This window comes from Gopherus flavomarginatus, chromosome 24, assembly GCF_025201925.1.
Source record: "Gopherus flavomarginatus isolate rGopFla2 chromosome 24, rGopFla2.mat.asm, whole genome shotgun sequence".
Taxonomy (NCBI): domain Eukaryota; kingdom Metazoa; phylum Chordata; order Testudines; family Testudinidae; genus Gopherus; species Gopherus flavomarginatus.
In genome coordinates, this window is record NC_066640.1 from 10266875 (window position 1) to 10291760 (window position 24886).

Here is a 24886-nt window from a genome sequence, read left to right on the forward strand (position 1 = left end):
GCCCACAAACCAGCCATCCCTTGGCTCCTACTAGCAGCAAGAGTCCATGAAATCAGTGGTGATGATTCATGCACGCCTGGGGAGGGCAAGGCTAGTTTGGGTTCTGTTTGTTCACAATGGAAGTGAAACACACTTGGTGGGGAATTAAATGAGAAGCGAGTCAAGAAACTGTGTCGAAAACTTGAAACAAAAAAATACAAATGCAAGAGTCTTTAAGTTACACGTTCAGATAATAAGCGTGGGAACTTCCTGCCAGTAAACAGGGCTGGTTTGACAGGTCTGTCTTATACATAACCCCAAGACAAGCACCGGCAGTCAGAGTGGGAGCTTTCAGTCCCCCCTTGCACACCAGTGAGGTTCTTCAACACTGAACCAGAGAAGGGAGAAGAGGATTACAGCTGCATGAACCAATTAGCCAACAGCTGCTCCAGCACAAGATTGAACATTCAGTGCCGATAGTTCGCAGGAGGTTTGTAATGGGGACACCCATGAACAGAACCAGCTCGATTTGGGTTTTATTTTTCCAGGTACACAACTAAGTATCCTGGATTTGCCGAGAACTGGAGAGAAGATCCATTATAAAAGCCTGTCCTATTTCCAATGCCAGTGGAAATAAAAAATTTTTAAAAAGGGAAGAAATCAGATCCATATTGGGACTCTCTGTTGAAGGACTTGTCATCATGAGATCTCCAGGCCAAAATTTTGGTGAAGATTCAAACAAGCATCCACACGAGTGTTTCTCTTATTCAGCCTCTCGCAATTAAAGCTCCTCTTTACTCTGCACCGCATCAGCCTATAACTGACAGTTGCAGTGATCCGTGAGAAAAAACAACTCCCCAGAAGGAAAGGATTAAAGTTTGGGACTTCAGGGATGCCAGAAATCTGACAGGATGTCTGGACTGCTGATTCATCAAGCATGATTCATGCCCAAGCAATGTGGACGGGTCAGTGGCAGAGGAGGCAGTCAGACAGGTGAGGAAACACTACGATGCTACAGCTGTACTGCTGTAGCACTGCCAGGTGGAGGCTTCCTGCAGGGGTGGTACATCCCTTCCGTCAGTGTAAGAGGTGGTAGCCGGGTCAGTGGGAAAATTTGTCTGCTAAAGTAGCTGTGGCTGGGGAGGGGACATGGGCGGGTGGGAGGTGTTAGGTCAATCTATGTACATTGCACAGGGTGCAAAAAATGTTCACAGACCTGAATGATGTAGCTAAGTTGACCTGAATTGTAGGCATAAGACAGAGTAAGAGGAGTCTTTGTAGAAATGAAAGGACGGCCATAAGAATCGTCCCGCTGTTGGCCATTTGGTTTCGTAGCTTATTAATTCTTGAATTTTACTACACACGCGTTCTGTCAGCAGCGTGTAGAGAGAGGAGATGGTCAAATGTACAACAGAGAAAATCCAACACAAGTAGATTGTTAGAAAACACTAGAATTATAGAAGGGCAATTACAGGAAAAGGGGCCAGATTTACAAAGATGCAGAAAAAGACCACAAGGTGCTAAGGGAGTTGGGTGTCTAAATAGCTTTGTAAATCTGACCCATGGCCGCAACCAGCTTCCATTCTAAACCTTCATTTTAACCCCTCTGTTATTTTGGGTTTAGAAAATTCACTTGATCTGAAAGTTGCCAGATTACAGGAAAAAAATAAACAAACGTTCTCCTTTGTCTTCAGAGTTCAAGTTTTGAAGAGTATTTGTCAATTGACTTTTTCAAGTTACAAGGTGATAAAAATGAGTCTGATCTGAAATTTTACTTTTGTTTAATGTTCATCTCCCTGTCACGTAAGAACAGCCTTTATGATCCCAGGACCCAACTGCGCAAGGCAGTGTATGCATGCAGAAAGGAAACATAATCCCTGCCTCAAGACATTTACCATCTAAAGTAATCTCAAGCTTTTCACATAAACAAAAAGGAGTCTGCTGGCACCTTAAAGACTAACCGAAAGCTTATGCCCAAATAAATCTGTTAGTCTTTAAATTGCCACCGGACTCCTTGTTTTTTTGTGGATACAGACTAACACGGCTACCTCCTGAAGCTTTTCACGTTTCAAACTCCTTAAAGAGCCTTGTGAGCCAGCCTGGTGGGAGGAAAATAGGCTGCAATCAAAGCTATTGGCGGTTTTTGTTGTGGTCAGTGCTGGGCCCTATCCCGCTTTAAACCTTGGCTCCAATGGGAGCAGGATTGGGCTGGAGAGTTTGTGAGCACATGCTGCCCTCTTTTGGCCAGTAGTAGCTTATGTTCTTCCAAACGTCTTTCTAAACCAGATCATGTGTATCTAAAGCTCTTTCCTAAAGAAGGCTGAATTAGCAACACATTAGGTGCAACAAGTGAGCCGCTCAGCTGAGACGGGCACTCTTGTTTGTTAAGGTTTCTTAAGAACTGTGATGAAAGGTTTTAAACAGAGAACTGCAAAGCAAAAACTGAGTTAAACCCAGATTTCTAAACAGGCTGTGAAGAGGTATTATTCAGAAAAGACCAGTAAGCCAGCTCAGATAGATTGGAAGCTCTTGGGTAGCAAGGGGGCAGGCAATGGAGGAGGGGGGTTGAATAGAGGGCAGGGGTGTGGTCAGACTACAGGAAACAGGGGGGGACAGAATGAGGGTGGGGTGTTGCGGGGGTGGTCAGAGAGAAGGGGTGGTTGGATGGGGCAGGGGGCAATTAGGGACGGGGGGTCTGGGAGTAGTCAGTGGCCAGACAGCAGAGGAGGTGGATAGGGCAGGGATTCTGGGGGGCCATCAGGGGTGGGGGCCAGGCCACACCTAGGCTGTTTGGGGAGGCACAGACTCCCCTAACCATCCCTCCACACAATTTCTGAAACCCAATGCCAAAAAGTTTACCTGCCCCTGTGCTAGAGAGTGTGTAATATAGTGACCATGAGCAGTAACAGTCTAAAAGAAAAGCTTCTCCCCACATAACAGGGGTAATTTTGCTTTCCCACTGAATGTGTACATGTCATTTTCAGGCCAAAAGTGAAAGTCAAGGCCAAACAAAGCTCCCTTTCTCTACGGTCATGTACCTGATGGTATAAATGAGTTATGTTACCTACCCCTTGTCTATTTCCTCTCCTCACACCTCCACCCCAGTGAGTGAGTGTGTGTGTGGATTCCTAAGCTCACCAACATTTCTATGTACAGAAGCCAAGCAGCTGCCTGAGTGTTACTAGTGACATCTGGTGGGCAGCTAGGAAATACACTCAATAGCCTTAGCCACTGCATCTCTCAAGAGCAAGTAGCAAGAAATCCATGCATCAAGTCTGGTTTATATTTAGTGGATTGTAGTAGTCCGGCTGCAAAAAGGCAGAGAGCATGACCCAGACAGGGAACCCTGGGAAATGCATTTCACTCCACATGGATAGAACATTTTGCACTAAACACACCGGACAAGAACATCAAGGTGCGAAGCCAAGGGCACCTAGGGTCTGACGCCCAAGACATGGTTGTATAACGCTTAACTAAGCCCATAACCACTCTTCTTCAGTTAATAAGCGGCCATGAAATTACAGGGGGGGAGGAATAGCTCAGTGGTTTGAGCATTGGCCTGCTAAATCCAGGGCTGTGAGTTCAGTCCTTATGGGGACCACTTAGGATCTGGTCCTGCTAGCAAAGGGAGGGGGCTGGACTCTATGACACGATGGAGCAGTGTATGCCACGCCTTGTTGTCTCTGCAAGCTTCACCTGTACAATTCTGTTAACGACTGCGGACTACACCAGGGACCAGGTTGGCAGGACCTCTCTCAAGGGTGTGAAATAGCCACACCCTTGAGAGATATAGCTAAACCCATGCAAGGTTTCAGTGTAGACCAGCCTTTACTGGAGATTACTAAAATCAAAAAATACAGGTAACTCCCTCTTTCCCCGAGGGATGGTTTCATAGTTCAGGGAGAGGAGAGTTAGGGCACTGGGGGTTCTATTCACATTTCCAAAGACTTCTGTCACACCTGGCAAGTCACTTTACTGTTGTGCCACAGCATCCCCAGCTGTAAAATAGGGATAACTACGTCTCCTGCAGATAAATGGTGCTACAGAAGGTCAGAACATTCAAGCGGCTCCTTCACCCACATGAGGCAGCTCCCACCTGCTGGAAAAAAGTTACTCAGCCAACTGGGGGTGGGAGGAGGGGAGTAGCAGACAAACATCACCAGAACAGGTTTTAGGAACAAAATTTATTCCAATTTCAAACAGAGAATTTATTTCAGGAGAAAGATATGAAAATCAATTTCCATCAGGTATTTCTGTAATAAGGGTCAGTGCCCAGGAGCCAGAGTAGGACTGTTCCAAGAAATCGTCACACTCCTAGACTGGAAAAGAAGAGTCTGGAGCCTGAATGGACCTTGGCACTGGACAGCTTATTCAGAAACTCCTTTCCCCTCCCCCATTCCCTCCCCCCACCCTAACACGCACAACAATACATGCATTTCAAATGACAAGGTTTAAAAACAGCATTTTATATAGCATCTTTTTAAATAGGATGTTTAAATTGTTTAAATCAGGATCCTATAATATACAAGTATAACCAAATAATTTCCACCACATTGGCACTTGTAAAGAGTCTCTGGCACTACTAAAGAAGGGGCATTGGCACAAACTATACTTTTAAAACTGGGTGCTGCATTACAGACTTTACCTCTGCTGGACTCTAACAACCTGGGTTTGTATAGTACAATACTATGGTCAGCACACTCTGAAAGCACATTTTAAAAAATTACCAAGTAATAAAACACGTGGAAAAAAAACCAACCCCGTAGCTGAAGGTAATGCCAACATCACTAGGAAGCAGCAGCATCAGACCAAAGAATCCAATTCCAGGAGAAAGGGAAATAGGCAGTAGGGCTGGAACAGGGAGGGGCAGTTGCTCACCATATGATTGATCCTTATGGAATGATGCAATGAAACTGGACGCCAATGCAAGGAAAATCAGGACGATCTTCTCCCAACTTCCCTCCCCCCCATGGGTCTCTCCACTGTAAAGTTTAGGATGACTCAGAGTAGGCCTGTTTCTTCAGGACAAAAGAAAGTGCGCTATGAACTGAGCTTGGCCAAGAGGCTGTTTCCTCAGCCTAAGATTCGGGATTTTTACACGTGAATCTCAGACTTCTGTCCTGAGCTTCACTCCCTCGTTCCTGGGAAATCCTGACCAGCCTTATCACTGAAGAGGATGAGATAGGCAAGTTTGGTTTTCGATTTGGCACTTTCACTAGAGCAGGCATCTGTTGTGGAGTCTGCCCCCAGAGATGCAGAGCAGAGCTGGTTCTGCAAGAATGCTTCACAATCCAAGGCAGCGGCAAACAGGATGACATCTCTCGCCATGCAGGGCCTGCTAATCCCCCTGCCTTCTTTTCTATGCTACAACCCAGACACCTCTGGATTCTGTGCACAGCTCTGAATTATTCCTTCTCTAGGACAGATGAGATTTCAGAAACATGTTGTGGGACAGCCCTGACGTGATATCCCCACCCAATTACCCTCAAGCCCAACTGGTGACTAGGCCAATAGCTATGCCAAGCAACGGAGCAGGAGGGTAAACATCATGTGCTCCAACCTTTACTAAAGTCCAAAATCCTTCCAGAATTCATCACAGCTAAACAAATTCACTCTGTTCCACACAATGGATGATGCAAGATCCTTCCTTCTGTGCCAGGTCAACATCTCTTCTCTTGGCAGGTAGAGGGATGATACCCACACAGATTCAAGTGGGAAGTGCCACCATCATTAACCTTGGAAAGGAACCTCTGGGACATCTGTTTCAAGATTCTGAATCTCTTAGCGCCAGGTCCACCGCCGGCAATTGGATGCAGTGCAAACCACTCACGAAATCAGGGAAGCAGGACTGGCACACCATATGTTCCAGAAGAATGGCATTTAGAATAGACCCAAGACAATTATAAAATCCTCTTCATAGAAGGCTTTCCACAAAAAGGATCCTTTTGGCATAAAGACAAAAAAAGCAGTAAAACTGGTGCAAAGCTGTCTGGCATACGAGAGAATCCCTCCCTTGTTTCTCCTGAACATTAGGCAGGACCAGGAATGTAGCGATTCTACAAGCAGCTGCTGCCCTACTCTCAGCCAGACCCGGGTTCTCTACTTGTTGGTCCCAAGGCTATTACTGCAATACCAGGTCTCTGACACGGCCAGGCATCTCCAAAAGCTCTATTTCTTCTGTAGTGCTCTGTGAAATACAGCAGTCTTCCCTCTCCGGTTTTGGAAAACACAAGGGAGCCCTAAAACAGAACAACTGGACGTAGTGTGAACTCCAGATTTAGTGTTACACATCAAAGGCATCTGGGGCAGTTCAATTTCATTACATTTTGTGCAAAACACCGATGTAGTGCTCAGTCTACAAATGAGACAACAAAATATTGGACACACCCTTCAACTGTGCAGCTTGGGAGATTAGCGCCTTTGTTAGCCTTACAAGCAACTGAAGCTGTGTCTGGGTTATCCAGAGAATTTGGACCCAATGCTACTCGTTGGAATTGTAATAGAACTATTAGTGTTGCCTGTATTTCACATATGTCCATAGGTGGGACAGATGCCACTGTTTCTTACTCACTGCTTGCCTTGCCATTGCAGTCTTCCACTAGGCAGATACAAGAGGCAGCAGAGCTTTGGTACATTTACTCACTCACCTGAAAGCTTATAAAATGAGACAGAAGGGCTTGAAGCCCTCAGCTGAGTGGAATTCAATTTGGCACCTAGAATCCATTCTGAGTAACACCTGTATCAACAAACCCAGCTGCCTTCCCCTGTACTAGCCTGCTGTCCATCTCATCCCAGAATTCTCACTTCAGCAATACAATCCAAAAGTGGCTGCTGTACTCTCAATTATCAGGCACCCTGCACCTCTGGAGCAAATATCTGTGCAAGTGCTCCAAAGAGAATCCATGCTCCTCTACAGAAAAACCACAGCAGCATCTGTCTCAGGGAGAGCACAGACAGAAAAATGGTAATAGAACTCCCCCTAAAACTTTTCACAATCTTTTCAAGCAGTAAGAATCTTTCCCACACCCCAGAGTCCGTGTCACCCAGCTCTGGTCCTTTCTAGGCAATTTGCGAGCTGGGCAGGAATGAAGCACCATTACAAATGCACACAGCTGGCACAAAACATGATGAGGATTTCCTTGCTGTTCACAGCACGCAAGAGAACCCAAGCGTGACATGTGACACCTCAGGTCTTCAATCAGAAAAATTTGGTGTTTAAATTACGCAGTGAGCTTCTGATCTTCGCTGTGTAGAGAAGTCGCTCACTTGATGCCTTTCACTCTGAGTGGAGTGTAAGTTTCTTTCCATAAATTGAGCCTACTTTTAAAAATAATAAGAATAATAATAATACAGTCAGGCACTTCTCCCCAGGCTCAGCAGCTATTGCTCCAAGAGCTCCCATCATTGAAAGTCCATGAACAAAATACAGCAATATGTAGCAAACTATGTATAGAACATCAATAATTTAAAAAAAATAATAATAATAATCACAGTCTCCATATCTTTTATAATTGATAAGAAAAAAAAAAGTAACCCAGACTAAACGGTACAAAGAATGGAAAAGTGATGGCTTTGTTGTTGTTATTGTTGTGGGGTTTTTGCTATAGATGGAGAGCAATTGTTCCTCCCCAACATTTCATCACAGTGACCCATGGGGCGTGTCCTTGGGGAGGGCAGGGTGGCAACAAAAAGCAAGCAGGATTAATAATTACACCAGAGGCACCCTATGGCACAAGGCAAAGGGACCAGTAGCATTTCACACTCCCACAGTCCAGTGAATTTACAATCTTGGCCAGAAAAGTTATAGAACTCTATATAGACCACGGGAATGAAAAGGGAAATAAAAGCGGCTAAGTGACAAAGTGAAGCCCAAGATGAGGCTGCCTTGGCTTAGGCAAAAATTAAGAGGTGAACAAGGTGCCGAAGAGTGAGGTGTATCCCCCCCGTTAACTGTGAAATAAAAGCAATTTGTTAAAAATATGAAATCAACTACTCTGTGGACAGAGACATGAGACTCCAGGATAACACTGAGCAAATTCGCCACTCCACAGATCAGACAATTTGCAATCATTACATCATTAAAAATTAAGATTTTTTTTTCCTGTAATTTTTAAATTTTTCTTTTGTCGTCTTTTCTTCACAAGGAGGCCCCCCAAGGGGGCGAGGGGCAGAGCAGGTCAGACCAGGTTGTACTCCTTCAGGTTGAGCTGTAGGATGGTGTCCTTGACGGCAGCAAAGACAAATCGGATGTTTTCCGTGTCTGTGGCACATGTGAAGTGAGAGTAGATGATTTTGTCGCTGTCTGGGTTTAAATCCACAAACATCTTGAGGATGAACTCCCGGGCTGCCTGAGCATCCCTCTGCGGGCCTGCAGCAAACAAAGGCAACAGTAAACCACACTGTGCACAGCCCATTACTTGGTTTGAAACCCCAGAACTGCTAGTCTGCTTTCTCTCCATCCCCCACCCCAAGGGTAGGAGGTTATGTGACCAAACGGGAGAAGAAGAAATGTAGCTCCCTCGGTCATGGAATCTGGAACATCTTATGCCTAATACTAACTGGTTAAATCCTAGTAAGTGCGTTTTAAGCTTCAGAATATCAAGCTATGACAAGCTTTGAGAGGCTGCTTTAGACTCTGATCTGTGAAACACAGAATATGACATAGTCTGCCAGAAGAACAGTCCATCTGGACCACTATACTAAAATGGCAAATAGTAGATGTAAATGAACTTCTCCTGTAACATACCTAGTCAATTGTACAATAATGCAGATCTTGAGGATTGTAGATTTCTTCCTGACCTCTGCAGTAATCATCTCATGCCCTGAAGCACAAGACCTAGTTCCCATTATTTCTGCATGCCTAACAAAATTAGATTCCAATCAAGAAACAACCCTCAGACCACCACCTGTAGCATTTACTCTTTGACGAGCCAGTTTATAGAGCTATGAACTGCAGCTGCAGTTAGTGTTTATTTTATGTCACTAGTAGCTCCTTAGACTACAGAGCATCACCAGGTGTCTGTCTATCTGAAGTGCTTGGTGTTCTCACATTGCTTCCATAGCATGGCCCCACACCTTGAGAGCATCATCGACCACCTCACATTCAAAAATCACACAGCATCCTTTGGCAGCTACAGCAATTGGTTAAATGGAAAAGTAATATTAGGAAAGCATTTCACATATTTTTCTGCTACCTTCTACTGTGATTTAGCAGCTGAAGACATGAATTCACCATGGACCACCAATGATCTTCAGAGTAGTGTGAGAACCTCTTAATATTTACCACAAATAAAGACTTCAGAGATGTCGGTACTTCCTGACACCAGGGGGCAGGAGACTCCAAGGCTGGAAAGAAGACTAATTAGGACCTGTTTTGTTACAAGCCCATAATGAGGCAAGCAGCTTGCCTAGAAGACTGAACAGATAGAAATTTCTTCAGGGGGAAAGAAGATTCTCCAACTGCGCCAGTGAGCTATGGCCCAAACCAAAAAAAAAAAAAGATGGCTCTCCCTTTACCCAGACAGCAGTTTTCAGCTGTCTCAAAGGGCTAAGAGTTGGTAGGAGACGTCTTAGGAAAAAAAAAACAAAAAAAAACCAAAAAACTTGTCTGACTTTATTCTCCTGTCCCCCATATACCTTCAATCTCATATAGAGTTGGCATCATCCAATTTAGTGGGAGATTGATCTGCAGATCAGAGGTTACAGAAAACACTGTTTATGCTGAAGAGCTTAACCCCAAATGGGAGCTTCCCTGCATCATGAAGATATTATCCGCCCAAAGTTGGGAATAGCAGATGGACAGGGATTTTACCCTGCCTGACGCTTTTCAACACCAACATCAAAAAGACTTGGATGATCTGACCAGTCCACAAATTAGCCTATGTGAAGGGACTGCACCCTGCTCTGACAGAAGCAGGGGTTTGATGGTCTAACTGGTGTTTTCCATCTCTCCTACCACTACATTCTTGCAGGTCTAGAAGTTCTACACCAGTATGTATATTTCAAGTACGGAAATTAATACCCTGAAATCAAAATAATCGCAGCTCAACTCAGATCCATGCACAGACCTACAGAAAGCAATGTTTCTAGTGACATTTGGCAGCTTCTTTAATTGTTAATCTATGAAAAGCTTGCAGCTGTTTTTTCTGTCTGAATTGACAAGTTACACGAAGAAAGATATTCAAATTTACTTGCCACTTTTGCTCTTTATTAAAAAAGTATTTCTACCCAATGTAGTATTTCTACAACAAATTCAGCCCTGAATCTGTAACATTCATTTTTATAGCATGATTTCACTGTAAATCAGACAGAAGAAAGCAGCAAACAGAAGCCCATTCACATATGAATTAATACCTAATTAAAATTCTCACAGGTGAAGTATTTTGTTGTTGTTTTCTCCCTCCCCTTATTTAGAGGGTTCATTCTAGTTTGAAAGATCCTCTTTAAAAATCACTTACCATCAAACTCTGGGAAATAGTCAACAAGGTGGGAATACAGGATCTTGTCTTCCAACAAATCTTTCTTGTTGAGGAAGAGGATGACTGAAGAATTCTGGAACCATGGGTAGGTGATAATGGTCCGAAAAAGGGCTTTACTCTCTTCCATCCGGTTCTGATGCAAGAAATAAATTACATCAACACACCGAAAACCTTCATTTGTGAAAACTTGGCCATCTCTGATCCTAGAAACATGAACCCATCCATATCACCCCAGATATCGCAGATGTCCTGTGTGGAAACCTTTGTCCCATTTCACTTTTGGTCCAGTGGAGCGCGTACGTAGGAAACCAGTGCAACATCTGTGACTGACTTGAATTTAATTTGGCTGGTTTTAATTACTTGCCAGTCAACGTGCCCTCTTATTGGCCCAAGTCATTTTAATGCCTTTCATTATCATGTGGTAGATCTGGGATCAACTTCTGGTCATGAAGATTTGTTCCCAGCAAAGGTATGTGTTGGCTCACAAGATGGAGTGCCTGCTGCTGCTTAACAGCCGCTCTTCTAGCTGGTCAAGGCACTATAATGATGTTCTCAAAGAGACTAGCCATTATTTGGCAAGATGGTTGCCATGATACAAGGAATCTAGGGTGGGAAATTTAACACGGAAGGGAAAAAAGGAACGTGTACAAGATCTTGAGGGCTTTTCATCAGGGATGCAGAGAATCTAAGATGTGGGACTCCCACTGACATCAGAAAGTTTGAAATGCACAATGCAGAAACAATCTTGTACCCTGTTTCCAGAAGAGCCATGACCCATTTAGCCCCAGGTTCTCTCTTTGTAGTGGGAAAAGCTGAAGGCCAAAAACAACAGTTACTACTAATTCAAGTTCCAGTTCTCTTGGCACCAAGCAGTTTAGTACCAACCTCCAAGAAAATCAGAAAGACCCTCCCCACTTTCCTCTCATCATTAGGGCCTACTCCTGTTCAGGCTTACCTCATTATCAGACTCCACTAGAACTTGGTCATATTCACTAAGGGCTACTAAAAACATGATGGAGGTCACATTTTCAAAGCAATGGATCCACTTCCTTCGTTCTGACCTCTGACCCCCAACATCCACCATTCTAAGGAAGAGAAAGACATACAATCTATCAAAGCAATAGCCTGTCAAAGATCAATAAGAGCTTCTCTGCCTGCACCCAAAGCACTAGGATATGAACGAGAGAAACAACTTTCTCCCCCCAAGCGAAGCAGGCATCAGGATACAGTAACATGTGTCCTCTATGAGCAGTTGTGCTCACACAGTGTAACAGGAAGTTCTCTGAATGCTAATTCCATGGCCACCTCCACGTTTGACAGTAAATATAAGCATCCTCATTCCTGTTTGCATCCTGGCCTCACTTACTGAGCAGAGCTTCTGGAACCAGGCTCATCCATCACCCTGAACTATGGAGACTGAAAAGAAACTATGGCAAATCCATTCAAATCCTGTTCTATCAAAAGCCAAAGCTATTTACATTTTGATATTAAGACTTCATATTAAAACTTCTGATTGTGAGAGAAAGTTTGAGGTTAAGGATTTCCTTTGACTATTTGGCTTTCCCCAGGACATCATGCTGAATGGAGTTATGCTAATCCATAGGCAAAGCATAAAACCCAGTCAACCACACATTCACACCATATGCCTAAGAAAAACCATCAGGATACTGGGTCTGTAATTTGAATCACTATATTACACCTGCATCTCACTTCTATTGCACCTTTTATAAATGGATCTCCAAAAAAAAAAAAAAAAAAATTATAAAACAAAGCCAACCAAGTCCAGTCCCTATATCTCAATGGAGCGTTATTCCCATTTCACAGATGAGGAATACAAATCAGAGACAGTGACTTGCTCAGGGTATGGCAAAGCTAAGAACTGAACCCCAAGTCCAGGTTTCTAGTCTTTTTTTCTACCACTTTTCACTCTTCCCCCATCTACATTAGAAGCTATAACAGCATGGATCAGATAAGTATCTGGATAGAATAAAGGAGAATTCCTGTTGCAAAGTAGCAAACATGTTATCATGCCTCTGCATGTACTGTCTATTTGGAGATTGTATAAAGGCACAGATAAACCTACAGATAAACATATGATGCAGAAGTCAGTCAAATCCTGATGGCACACGCTATTCATAGGAGAGTGCCTTCGTAAGACACACTGGAGAACACTCACAAAAGAATCAGTACAGACAAAGCAGGATCTCTCATCAGAGTTAAAAACATATGGATCAAAGAACCTCAACAATGCATGAAGACAGAAGAACTTCTTGCAAAGGGTTATGTTTCAAACCAGTGTTGCCAGAAGAAGGCTTAGTTTTTCCTTTGGTGGATTAAGCTACCAACAGTTTGTCCAATGGGCTGGTGAGCTGTTATGTACTCATCAGATGCCAGCATGTTAACACATCACAGGAGGAGCCACACTTCCAGCTGTATACTCACTTCAGGTTCTCTGGATAGAATCAGCAAGTCTAGTACCAAAACTATTCCATTAAACCAACACCCTCCTCAATTCCCAGAAGCCATTGATTTCAACTCCTCTCACTCAGATGCCCTTAATCAACTTAATCATACCATGTTTAGAGACCATACAGAATATCCCCCCCTTCCCAAACATACACTTAAGTCCTCCCTAGCTAAGAACATGGATACTCCTGATCAGTAGTTTAAAGATCCAAGAGTAGTGCTCCCCCAGTTCAGTCCCACTTGAGGGAGCAGGTATAGCATGTGCTACCACTCCAGTACCTGAAAATAATATTCTCTAGGTCGAAGGGGTATTCTATTATTCCGGTTGTAGGAACTCTAACCCGTAGCACATCTTGCTGGGTTGGTAGATATCCTGGGGTTGCGATTCGATCCACGTCACTAAGGTAGCTGTGAGGGGCATATGAAGGAAACAAACAAACAAACAAAAAACACCTTAGACTGTAGCTCACACTCATGGGGGTTTCAACATATTATAGCCATTAGTTCCTCTCTCCCTCCACACATAAGTTAAGGACACCAAAAGAAATCTGACTGCTAGCAGCATCACTAGGATCATTTAAAATGGGACAGGACCAAGTACTGGAAGTCATACTTCAGGGAACAACCTTTCACTGAATCCCAAGGAGGCTTAATAGGTTTCTCCACGTGTAAATTTCGATGACTGTCTCCTATCAATTGACAGCAAGTCCCTAGAATCTCTTCTGACGTAGTAACTGCCACGTGTTACATCTCACAAAGTTACAGCCAAACATTCAATTTCTATCTCAGTCAAGGGAAGAGAGGAGGCCATGTGCTAAGCAGCAGATATAAGCAGCTCTTCTCATACCTGTTGCTTCAAATGAAACGCATGAAGGCAACAGAATCAGGAAACCGTTACCATCTCCTAGGTCTCTGGAAATCAGTGCCATAAAAAGTCCTTGTTATAGGATGGCTCTTGGCATTTCCAATGTTTACTGCGGAATTTAGTTTAATATTAAAATGAACTACCTAGCCCTTCTGGTTATAAAAAAATCTGTACCTGACCCAACGCACTGCCATCTTCCAGAGTCTCTATGTGCTCAGACATTCTGCAACAGCTCCAAATGTCAAATCCTGATCCTCCCCCGCCCCCCTACTCCCAACCCATGGCTCCATAAGACTAAGTCAACAGGGGAAAGTGGCATTTCTGCTGTGTAGGAACCAGGAACAGGGTACAGAGATGGTCTGGGTGGGCACTGCATAGCCACCTGTGCATCCTGGGACAGAGGTGTGAACAGCTCCATTTATCACCCAACAGAACTCGTGGAAAGCAGATGGTGGTGCTACAAGAGTGTATGGATTTTCCAGACATTCCAGTACTAAAACCGTATCCCATCCCCTGCTCCCACCAGAGCTCTGTGTGTGTAACAAATGAAGCCGCAAAACCAGAATCAAAAAAGCACGGTGATAACAGTTGTTTGGAACTAGAGTTACTGAAGAGGCAGGGAGGTATATGCTTACAGTTCAAACCCAGAACATACACCCACATTGCCTAGACTACCCCACCAGACTAAATCATTAGCAGATAGGTACACCTATATCATAGGGTGAAGTAATAGGAGGAAAGAGGATAGTCTACAAAAACTAAAAGAAAGACAGCAGCGCCAGTTTGCGGTGTGATAACCATATTCAGGCATCTGTAGACACCACCTAAGTTTTTGGAAGCTTTTGTTTAGCCAACATGGCCATGATATCCAGCAGCGCATCAGAGTGCTTATGTACTTACTACTTAGCTGAGTCGGAGAGCTGATATTCTCGCCTCCTGTCATAACACTCTTGGATTCCAGGGTCAGTCCACAATGTCTTAATTGCACTTACATATGGCTGCTCAAAGGTTGAGACTTTTTCTACGTCCACTTCCCGAATCAGCAGTGCATTGGTCTGAGGATAGAAGTGTGAAAGACAAGTAAGCATACATTAAACCTAGATCCTCCTGCAAGGGCTCCAGGAATGCTACATCGTGGATGCTGGTCAAGCTGCTTACATCACCTGCAACAGGACAGCAATGGGCAGACTAGACATCTACAAATTATCCATTCAATTTGTACTTAGATCTCCAACAGGTTAAAAGGAAAATTGTATATTCTCAGAATCGGCCACATCTGTAAAAGCTCCTGGAAGCATCACATGATCCTTAACAGAAATGTCAGACTCTCTGAATTTAACTTACCAAGTTGTGCTAGAGCATAAGTCACCCACTGTTCAGAAACACCAAAATCGAAGCACAGATCTGAGAGCATGGAGTCCCAAACTGCCTGATTGGGGAGTGCAGTCAATTTTATTACCAGAATGTAGCTGCCTAGTGTTTCATTGTAAGGCTTTAATTGCTTTTAGCCTACATTTTTAAGAGTGTGGGAGACATTACTGCAGTCTGCTATAATCCAGGCCTCTTTTTTATGGAGGAGGAAAAAGATAATCTGAACAAAACTGACACCACAAAGTGCAGCTGGACTGAAGTCATCACTGCAGCCTGTTGTATTAATACAGCTACTACACACACCCCAACACTGCAGTTCCTAAGGGTTTTCTGGATGCAATGAGAAGCAATTTCTGTTCACCCACACTATACTTATCTTCAAAGAGAGAATTTAATCTAGTTTGCTTTCCTATGTACATTAAGCCTTCGTGGAAGGTGACAGATTATAGCCCCTAGAGTCCTTTAACCACACCCTAGAGAAAACATGGGTAATGCAAGCACCCTCATACCACACCCATGCCTCAGCATTGGCCCAGACAGATTCTTTCTAAAGGCCAAAGGGGAGTTCTGCCTTCAAGAACCATTCAATTCTTGGCCCCTCTGTTGAGAATGCAAACAAGACAGCCAGTTAGAGGCAGCTGTGATGTGGATACCTGGTCATTAAGAACTCATCTGAGCCCTTCAACTCTTTTTCCATTTAATAATATAAGTATATCTCCATATCTCAGAGCTGGAAGGGAGCCCAAAAGGTCATTGAGTCCAGCCCCCTGCTTTCGCTAGCAGCACAAAGTACTGATTTTGCTCCAGATCCCTAAGTAGCCCCCTCAAGGATTGAACTCACAACCCTGGGTTTAGCAGGCCAATACTCAAACCACTGGGCTAGCCCTCTCCCCTAACTTAACAGTGATATCTTCAGGTCTATACTGACCTAGGCCTCAATTTGGACCAATGTTCTAGAGAAGAAAGGTGCCACACCCTACTACTAATCCCCTAAAGCCTCCCAGTTCCTACGTGGCTATTTAAAAAGTTAAAATACAGCAACTACAATACACCTGGTATAACTTTTGCACAATTTCATTTTGAAAAATAAATCCACTAAGTGTTGAGACAGCAGAGCATACTAACATCTAAGTTCTTGACACTTACACACTTAAAAATCATCTGCACTCATACACCTTAAAGCCAGCCCAAAAGTTTCCAAAATCATGTAAATCAAGCTTCATCCCAGAATAAATGTTTGTGTTGAGTTACAAATCCTTAAAAAAAGGTTAATAAAGGAAAATTTGACAGATCTCCATCTGCAGCTGTTAGTAGGTGTCACTCTAATAGCATAATCTTCTGGGATCTACAACAGCTCCCTTATGCACTCTCCGGCATTCGGTAATGACACCTGTCATACAGAGAAAGGCCCAGCACCTTCAAAATGCTTTGGTCTTTGTGAGGTGGGTGCAGATCAGTTCCTGCCCCTAGAAATTTTTAGGTGGGACAATTCACAGAAGTAGAACACACATGTCTAGCCAAATGAAAACTGTTATACTCCCTACTGACACCCCTATTAATAAAGCCACAGAGCGGCATAGTACCACAGAAGCAGTGGAGGATACAACTGCCATATGGGGCCAATTACCAGGAAGTTTGAACAGGCAGTGGATATAGTACAAAGGCAGCACAAATACAGGGCAAGAACCTACAGCTGTTCCCTAAAAAAAAAAACCCTCAGACAAATATGAACTGGTGAAGCAAATCCACCAAGCAACGAAGCGATGGCTCGCTGGAACTCTGCAATTTGGCTCACCTTATTCTGTTCATACTTATATAGGATCTTCAGGGTCTCCATGGCCCTGATCATGGACTGCATGGCAGTGAAGATGTTTTGGTACACCAGCTTGGTGAAGCCCCTTTTGTCCTCTTCAGAGTAGCCTGAGCCATGAATTATCCTCATCTGTTTGATAAATGTGCTCTTCCCACTCTCCCCAGTGCCTGAAAATGAAGAGACCAAAGAAAGGGAAAAAGTCAATAGAGATCACAAATGAGGTTCAGTACAGAAGGAGTAAAGCTATTATTGCATCCTACTCCACTGCACCTATTAATGTATCCAAGTAGATCTACTCCACTGACTATTACTTCTCCAGTTCCTTTTTGGAAGTCTATATAGTGGTCCTGGTGGGCCCATCTGACAGCAACTATAAGCCTAACTGACCATGATGGAAAGAGCACTTGTTCTTTTTGACAGGCTTAAAGCAATTCTGGTATTCACTCCAAATCTTACATTACAGCCACTCCCACATATCCTGCCTCAAAAAGTCGTGTCAGTCAGTCACACCTGACCTATTACCATACAATTCAGCTTGATGCTATAATCACAGCTCCAGCTAAACTCCCTGATATATTCCTAAATCAGTATGTTACACAAACTGGGGTGCCAAAGGATGTGGGGGAAGGCTGTTAGATCATGAAAGCTCCAGTAGAATTCTCATTATTTTAGTACAATCTCTCTTTTCCTACCCAATCTAGACATCTCCTTACTAGATATAAACACGATATATTAGAAAGAGAAGCTCTGAAAGGAAGAAGGGATCAAAAAACTACCTGTACCACATTTTTTTTCTCAGTGGCCTGAAACCACTCTCTCAGAGTGAAATATATATAAGTAAAAAAAAAAAAAAAAAACAAACAAAAAAAAAAAACCCAATCATGTGAAGCGGTAATCCTTTTTGGATTAATTTGTGATCACTATCTTCAGAAGTTCGGATGAGAAACAACTTGTGAAGGGGACAAGGAAACGAAATCTCAAATCTCTACTGCTGAGCAGAGTTTTAAAAGAAAAACAGACCAGCAGGCCAAACAGCAGGAATTAGTAAATAAAGAGTTCAGACACAGTTGAGATGCCGCAAACATCTGAACTAACAATCTCTACCCCTGCTGAAATGGACAAAGTCATCCTTTATCAATTAGGGGCTAAGTAAGAGGGATGCAACTGGTATCAAGCAGATAGGTGGCTGATGTTAATTTTGGCAAGAGGACTGCTAAAGTTTTAGGAAAAGTTACTCTTTTGCCTAAAAGCTTTTACCTACTATTGTTCCAAGTAACACTGAAGATTACTTTAACCCACAGATCTGAGAGTCTTCCTTGTTTCTTCTGTTTGTTACACTGTGGCATTCAACATACTTTGCCTAGTCAGTCTCCCCTATTTGTGCGAGTCTCTTGCACAGCAGCAGTGAAGACTCTGCAGACTCTGTGGTAGGTGCAATACCTTAAACTATAGACTTTAAAATTAACTAGATTTCAAGTGAGTGTTGCTTCAACACAGCCAAGCACTAACGGCTAATATCTCCAATAAAAGAAAGCGATGGCAAGAATGTGCTCTGAAACCAAAAAGGCTGTGCTGCAAGCAGGACCGGCGCTAGGGGTTTAAGCGCCCTAGGCGGACGGCAATTTCGCCGCCCCGCGCGCTGGTCCTGCGACTCCGGTGGAGCTGCCGCAGTGGTGCCTGCGGAGGGTCCGGTGCTCCGCGGCTCCGGTGGAGCTGCTGCAGTCATGCCTGCAGGCGGTTGACTGGAGCCGCAGGAGCAGCCGACCATCCGCAGGCACGACTGCGGCAGCTCCACCGGAGCCGCGGACCAGCAGACCCTCCGCAGGCACCACTGCGGCAGCTCCACCGGAGCTGCCTGCCGCCCCCTCCGGCAAAATGCCACCCACCAATTATTCTGGCGCTCTAGGCGATTGCCTAGGCTGCCTAAATGGTAGCGCCGGCCCTGGCTGCAAGTGCTGCTTGGGCAAAGTACAATGCAGACAACACACCACTCATCACATAGTACAAGCCTCCCTCATTACACTGTTTTAATACCTGCTTGTGAAGGCAAGGTAGATTTGCACTGGTTGGATGTTTCATACATCCCTAACTCTTTCAAAGTCTGCATTCTGTACATACAGTCAGGTGGGCAGATCAACATTCCTGCCATTAGGGGTTTAGGAAGATGTAAGCTGCATCAGGTGACAATCCAGTGATGAAAATAAAGAGCGAGAAAGGGACAAAGTGAAAACTTTCTTAACTTGCAGGGTAAATGTGAGGGAGAAAGGGTGGGCAAAGAAAGGCTTCACACAGCCTTGTCACAATCAAGACCCAACTAGCGTTGGGGGAGAACGGGTTTTCGCCAGTGGCCTCTTCTGCATGTATTCATTTATAAGGCTACTGATCAGCTGTAAGGATTGACCACAGACTGTCCCCCCATAGCCATCTTACACAGTCTGCAGCTAATTCCTTCACAGAGCAACTGTACACTGTCCAATCTCCAGAAATACGTACGTTCATTCTACAGAATGCTCTTGTGGAAGTTCTCAGATTTGCAGTTGATGTGCATTTAACAAAAAGTTGCCTCAATATGGAGCTTTGCTGATTATATTGACTTGTGTATTACTAGATCACCAGGGTAATGAACCCAGGTGCACGCTCATCTTAAGAAATATTAGGAAGGTGACAAATCCATCAACTCTCCAGATTTAGGGACACAATGAATAGAAAATCCCTGGCTTCAGCAACATGAACCATCAGATCTCCAACTAGAAATCAGGGGGATTCGACGTATAAAGACAGAGGCTCATTTATCACAAATGCACATTAACTCCTTATGAGTAGATTCTGAAGTTCCTATGTCTATTCTGCAGGGCAACAAACAAATACCCAAGCAGAAAAAAGAACAACAAACACCAAACCAAAAAGAGCAAGAAAAGAAGTCTGCAAATTTTGCTAGGCTTTTTAATGTCTCCATTTACTGAACATTAAAATAAATTATGTAACTGCCACTAACTAGCTATCTTGGTCTCCTCTAGAAAGTTACAACACACACACACACACAAAAAAACAATCAGAAAGTGAAATCTTTTGCGGTTGAGTACACTGTGGTGAGAAACACTTCCTCGTGCTTTTACCACAGTAACCAACAAAGAGTAGAGGCGTCTCAAAGCACTTTGATGATGCAACTGTAATACAAACTTCAGCACCAGATCACTAACTTAGGTTCACTTACTCTAGCACACAAGAGATCAAATGCACAACCCCTGACCTTCCATTTCTAAATACGCGCCTCCTGGCTTGGCTTCAGTCCCTCAACAATATACACACCGTGACTGTTATGGAACACCGAAAACACAAGTGAGGATAGTCTCCTGTGTTCATAAGAATGTAATAACCTTTTTTATAGGATAATGTTGAGACAAGGGAATAATCTGAGCTCATCATTCCTTCAGTCAACCCATAAAAGCCACATAGTTTATAGTAAGTGTTGCTGATGACAAATGCATTTGAAAACGAACTCATGTGTTAGATCAATGGCACTCATTGCTTACTTTCATATTCTTCTGGGACAAAGTAACTTTACACAAGAAAAATAACATCATTTTCTTCATTAAAAAGATTAATGTATGCCCAGTATCAGTGGACAGTAACTGAAGCACTGAAACACCACTATTTATTAGCAGTCCAACTCATAGCAGCACTTATTTTTCACTCAATATTTCTAATTCAGGCTTCAGTATAAACCGACTGACACCACACTGGACAGCAAAGCAGTGTGGAAGAAATTACTTCCGCTTACTCTACATTCTTATTGATACTCTACTGTTTATATGATCTCTCTTAAAATATATTCTGCCCACCCCAAAATTCTTAACCAAGAAAATGCCTCTCTCTAACTAATATGATCTGCATTTATGCTGCACCATACACACCAAAGGATTCTGAATGACTTTATGAACCACACAGAGGAAATTAACTTCACCCACCACTAGTACTACCCGTTTTTGGGCTAATGTGACTGCAGCTTAAAAGTGCACAATACTACTTAATCGTTTAGGAGAGGCAGTGAAGAGTATCATATCCTGTTGAAAGTGAAAATGGAATATAAGGAGGCAGAATGCAGTTATTAGGGCTAACACTGTTATTCTTTGGCCTTGTCTAAACTATGGATGTCTCCCCCCAAATCCTAACTTGTTTTTTAAAAGTTTAGCTGAACTGATTTTAAAACAGGTTGGAGCCAGTTGTAGACCAGGGTCCAGGCATCTTGAGGGTTTTTTTTTTTAAATGAATCAGTTTTAAAACTAGTTGAGTCAAGGAATGGTTCAGACCTCCTGGAGCTTACTCTAATCATGGTACAACCAGTTTTAAAACTGGTTCACATTAATGGTTTTTAAAGCCAATTATATTTGGGGGAAGGAAAGTTCCCTAGTATAGACTCAGCCTTAAGAAAATGGACAAGTGATCATAAACCTGGTTTTACATTTCACCTGGAGAGCAGCCCCTCCAACATGCTTTTAACATGCTACTGGGATACTGTACTATTAATGGCTAGGAAGAAAGTGCGCCATTTACTCAATCAGTAACACTATTATGCATCAACCTAGATATTCCTATTCAGTCATTCCTGGCCAGACCCAGCCTCGCTTAGCTTTTGAAAGCTGATGCAGACATACCCACCTGTGAATTTGGAACTGGACACCTTACATCGTCAAAAATCCTGACTGGTACGCTAGTTCAGTACACATACCAAATTAACAGCCTTGTTTAATCAGACCCGCTTCCCATTTTGATTTGAAATCACAGATACAATAAATGACAAAGCCCATGACAGAATGTATAAAAGAGCAGCAATAACTTAGTGTTTTCATAGGCCTCATGGTTTAAGAGTAGCTTATGGGCTAGCTGCACCCTAGCATTACATTTCCTGCTAACATTAAAGTCTGTACTCTATTACTTTTTGAAAACTTATGATGGCATCTCTCCGAAAACCATATAGAAGAACTGATTCCCTATCCACTCGGAACCTCAGAGGTACTATGAGACACCTCAGTATGCTGATGGAGATATGAACACAGACAAAATTTTGTTTACATACTTAAATGACACTCATCCCACCTGTGTGGTATCTGAACAGGTATGTCCTTATCCTAATATAGCAGGGCCCCATTCCTAGAGCTAGTCCTGACTATTTTCCGTTCCAATACTGATCCTGCACCATTCTTATGACTCCATTTGACTTCAGAATTACTTTGCCTTATCTTTATTTCTCCCTGCAGGTTGGTTTAGACATCTCTGAGCCCTGCTGGAGTAGAGAATGGGAGGAAAAGAATGGCACCGAGGGACCTTGAGAGCTGTAGTTGGATAAATTCCCCCATTTAACAAAGGAGGGAGAAGACCATAGAGACCACCAGACTAGGTAGAGAGGACTCCTTCATGGAGAGATGTTAATGAAAGACCCAGAAGCCTGCCAACAATTTATAAATTACACCAGTTTGAGTAATGAAAATTCTCACGCACAAATAAGTCAGTAGGTCCAACTGAGTTCTCCAACAGGATTTTTTTTAAGACTAAGAGTCATTTCAATGCTGAAGTTTCTGCTTAGGTCAAAAGCAATTTTAACACAAAATCCACTATGAAAGAAAAAACAAACAAACCAGTCAGCCCCCTGACTGAATATTAAAATTACTCCACATCTAGAATGAGTAAGGAAGATAACTGTTTAGAAGTTACCATGTCCTTCTTTTTAAAATTTCCTATACTGTTTTTCCTCACAAGTTATATTTTGGACAACAGCAAAGTGCCTGACGGTTGTCAACTCTGATAAGTAGAAAAAGGTGCGCAGAGCTGGGGGTCTGGCCAGCATAGATGTGCCTCCTGAGAGTCACTAGACTAGAAGTTAACATGTGGGTTCTAAGACAGGGGAAGGAAGGATGGCTACTAGCACAATAGGACCCTATTCTTTGTTGGGCCTCAGGGACTAGTGTAATAAACACGATTACTGTCAACAAATACATGTAGTGCCTAAAAGGGACCTAGTTTTTAACCATGTGATGGGTGTGAAGAGTTCCTATTTTAACATATGCAGAGGGCTGCCCATATAGCCACAAGGGATGTGCTCACAGCAATCATCACTGGGGAAGAAGGTAACTGATGCAGGGGAGTGAAAGCCAGACTCAGGGTGGGAACGATGGGAAGAGGGGAGGAGATCCAGGGGAGGAGGGAAAGAGAGAAAAGAATGGGATCCAGAGCAGGGCGGGTGTTGTGGGGGAGAAGAAAAGGGGCTCGGGGTGGGATCCAGAGCAGGGCGGGTGCTGTGGGGGAGAAGAAAAGGGGCTCGGGCTGGGATCCCGAGCAGGGCGGGCGCTGTGGGGGAGAAGAAAAGGGGCTCGGGCTGGGATCCCGAGCAGGGCGGGTGCTGTGGGGGAGAAGAAAAGGGGCTCGGGCTGGGATCCCGAGCAGGGCGGGCGCTGTGGGGGAGAAGAAAAGGGGCTCAGGGTGGGATCCCGAGCAGGGCGGGTGTTGTGGGGGAGAAGAAAAGGGGCTCGGGCTGGGATCCCGAGCAGGGCGGGCGCTGTGGGGGAGAAGAAAAGGGGCTCGGGCTGGGATCCCGAGCAGGGCGGGCGCTGTGGGGGAGAAGAAAAGGGGCTCGGGCTGGGATCCTGAGCAGGGCGGGTGCTGTGGGGACCAGGGCGGGGGCTAAGGGGTGGGGACCAGCAGAGCACCCAGAAGAGGAAGCGATCCGGAGCGGGGCGGGCGAAGGGGGGATCCAGGGCGGGGTGGGGGCCACGGAAAGGATCCAGGGCGGGGTGGGGGGCCTGGCGCGGGGCGGCGGCCGCGGGGGGCTCCTCACCCAGCAGCAGCAGCTTGAGCTCCCGGCGCGCGTCGCGCTTGTCCCTCCGCAGCTGCTTCTCGATCTCGGCGTTGATGCGCTTCGACTCCTTCACCTCGTCGCTCAGGCAACAGGCCATCATGGACTCCAGAGTCATGGCTCCGCCGCTGCCGGGACCCCCGGCCCGGCCTCCTCAGCCCGGGACCCCGCCGGCCCGGCCCGGCCCGGCCTCGCCCCCACCCCCGAGCCCGGGACCCCTGCGCCCCCTCCTGCCAGGCCTGGCACCGCTCCCCCCCCTCCGCCCGGCTGCGCCGCCGCCACCCGCTCCCGCCTTCCCCCTCAGCCCCGCCGAGCGAGCGACAAGCGCGCACAGCCTACCCCGCTGTGTCTGAAAACAAGGCCTGACTGACTGCCTCCGCCACCAATGGGAAGCTCTTCTTGGCCGCGAGGGGCGGGGTTAGTAACGGTTGAGGCGGGGCCCGCAGAGGGAGTAGGGTGCAAGTTTGGTTGGCCGAGCAGGCAGGGAGGAGGGAGCTGGACGCGCGTTCAGGGGCCGGGGCGTGGGGCTGCTGGGCATTGTGGGATGGTGGAGGACTATGGGAAAAGGGGGAGGGAGTGGGATGAGGCTGAACAGCTGGGGATGGGGGGGGGCGCTGCTGGCCAAGCTGGGCTGTGGGGAGGAGCAGGACAAAGGGGGAGCAGAGAAGGTGGGGGCTTCCTTCTAGTTGGGGTATATGGGGGGGGGGAGCTGGGACTTGGTTCCACCAGCTGGGGTATATGAGGGGGGAGGGAAAGTCAGAGGGATGGCCAAGCACCTGCCCCAGAGGTACCATCAGACGGTTGTGGGAAGGAAGGGGTTAATGCAGACTGACACCTAGGGGGAAGCGCTAGGAACATGGGGGAGCTGTGTGGGAGCAGTGCTGACCCCAGCCAGGCAGAGGAAGGGGAGCGCGCCTTTATTTTGAACTCCTATGGATAGACTGTGTGACTTTCCCTATGGGAGGGAAACGATAGCAGCAGTTATCAGAATGGCCAGGCCTCGCGCGTGGCAGATTCATTTGTAGGCTGACTTCAGAGCCTGCCTTTCCTGCGAGAAGGCATTT

At 45.0% G+C, this 24886-nt stretch overlaps 1 protein-coding gene and 1 long non-coding RNA gene across 2 annotated transcripts; one reads left to right on the forward strand and one right to left on the reverse strand.

Moving 5' to 3' along the window:
• The first annotated feature begins 15 nt into the window (after positions 1-15).
• LOC127040257 (uncharacterized) lies at positions 16-22967 on the forward strand. The gene is made up of 2 exons (XR_007771409.1): positions 16-972; positions 22231-22967. It is a non-coding gene; the product is annotated as an uncharacterized LOC127040257 (long non-coding RNA).
• Positions 4149-24003, reverse strand: GNA11 (G protein subunit alpha 11). The gene is made up of 7 exons (XM_050934155.1): positions 23805-24003; positions 16955-17139; positions 14689-14843; positions 13203-13331; positions 11413-11542; positions 10437-10590; positions 4149-8347 (listed from the first exon to the last, which is right to left on the reverse strand). Exons 1-7 carry the CDS (start codon positions 23938-23940, stop codon positions 8157-8159), a joined length of 1080 nt encoding a protein of 359 aa, XP_050790112.1. The 5' UTR covers positions 23941-24003; the 3' UTR covers positions 4149-8156.
• Positions 24004-24886: the final 883 nt, after the last annotated feature.

Excerpts from the sequence above, each read along its gene's own strand:
- GNA11 (XM_050934155.1), bottom strand. The coding sequence starts at position 23,940 with ATGACTCTGGAGTCCATGATGGCCTGTTGCCTGAGCGACGAGGTGAAG. Across the intron at positions 14,844-16,954 it reads ATAAGTATGAACAGAATAAG|ACCAATGCACTGCTGATTCG; the intron begins GTGAGCCAAATT and ends TTCTATCCTCAG. Across the intron at positions 13,332-14,688 it reads CTCTCCGACTCAGCTAAGTA|CTACCTTAGTGACGTGGATC; the intron begins GTAAGTACATAA and ends TGCCCCTCACAG.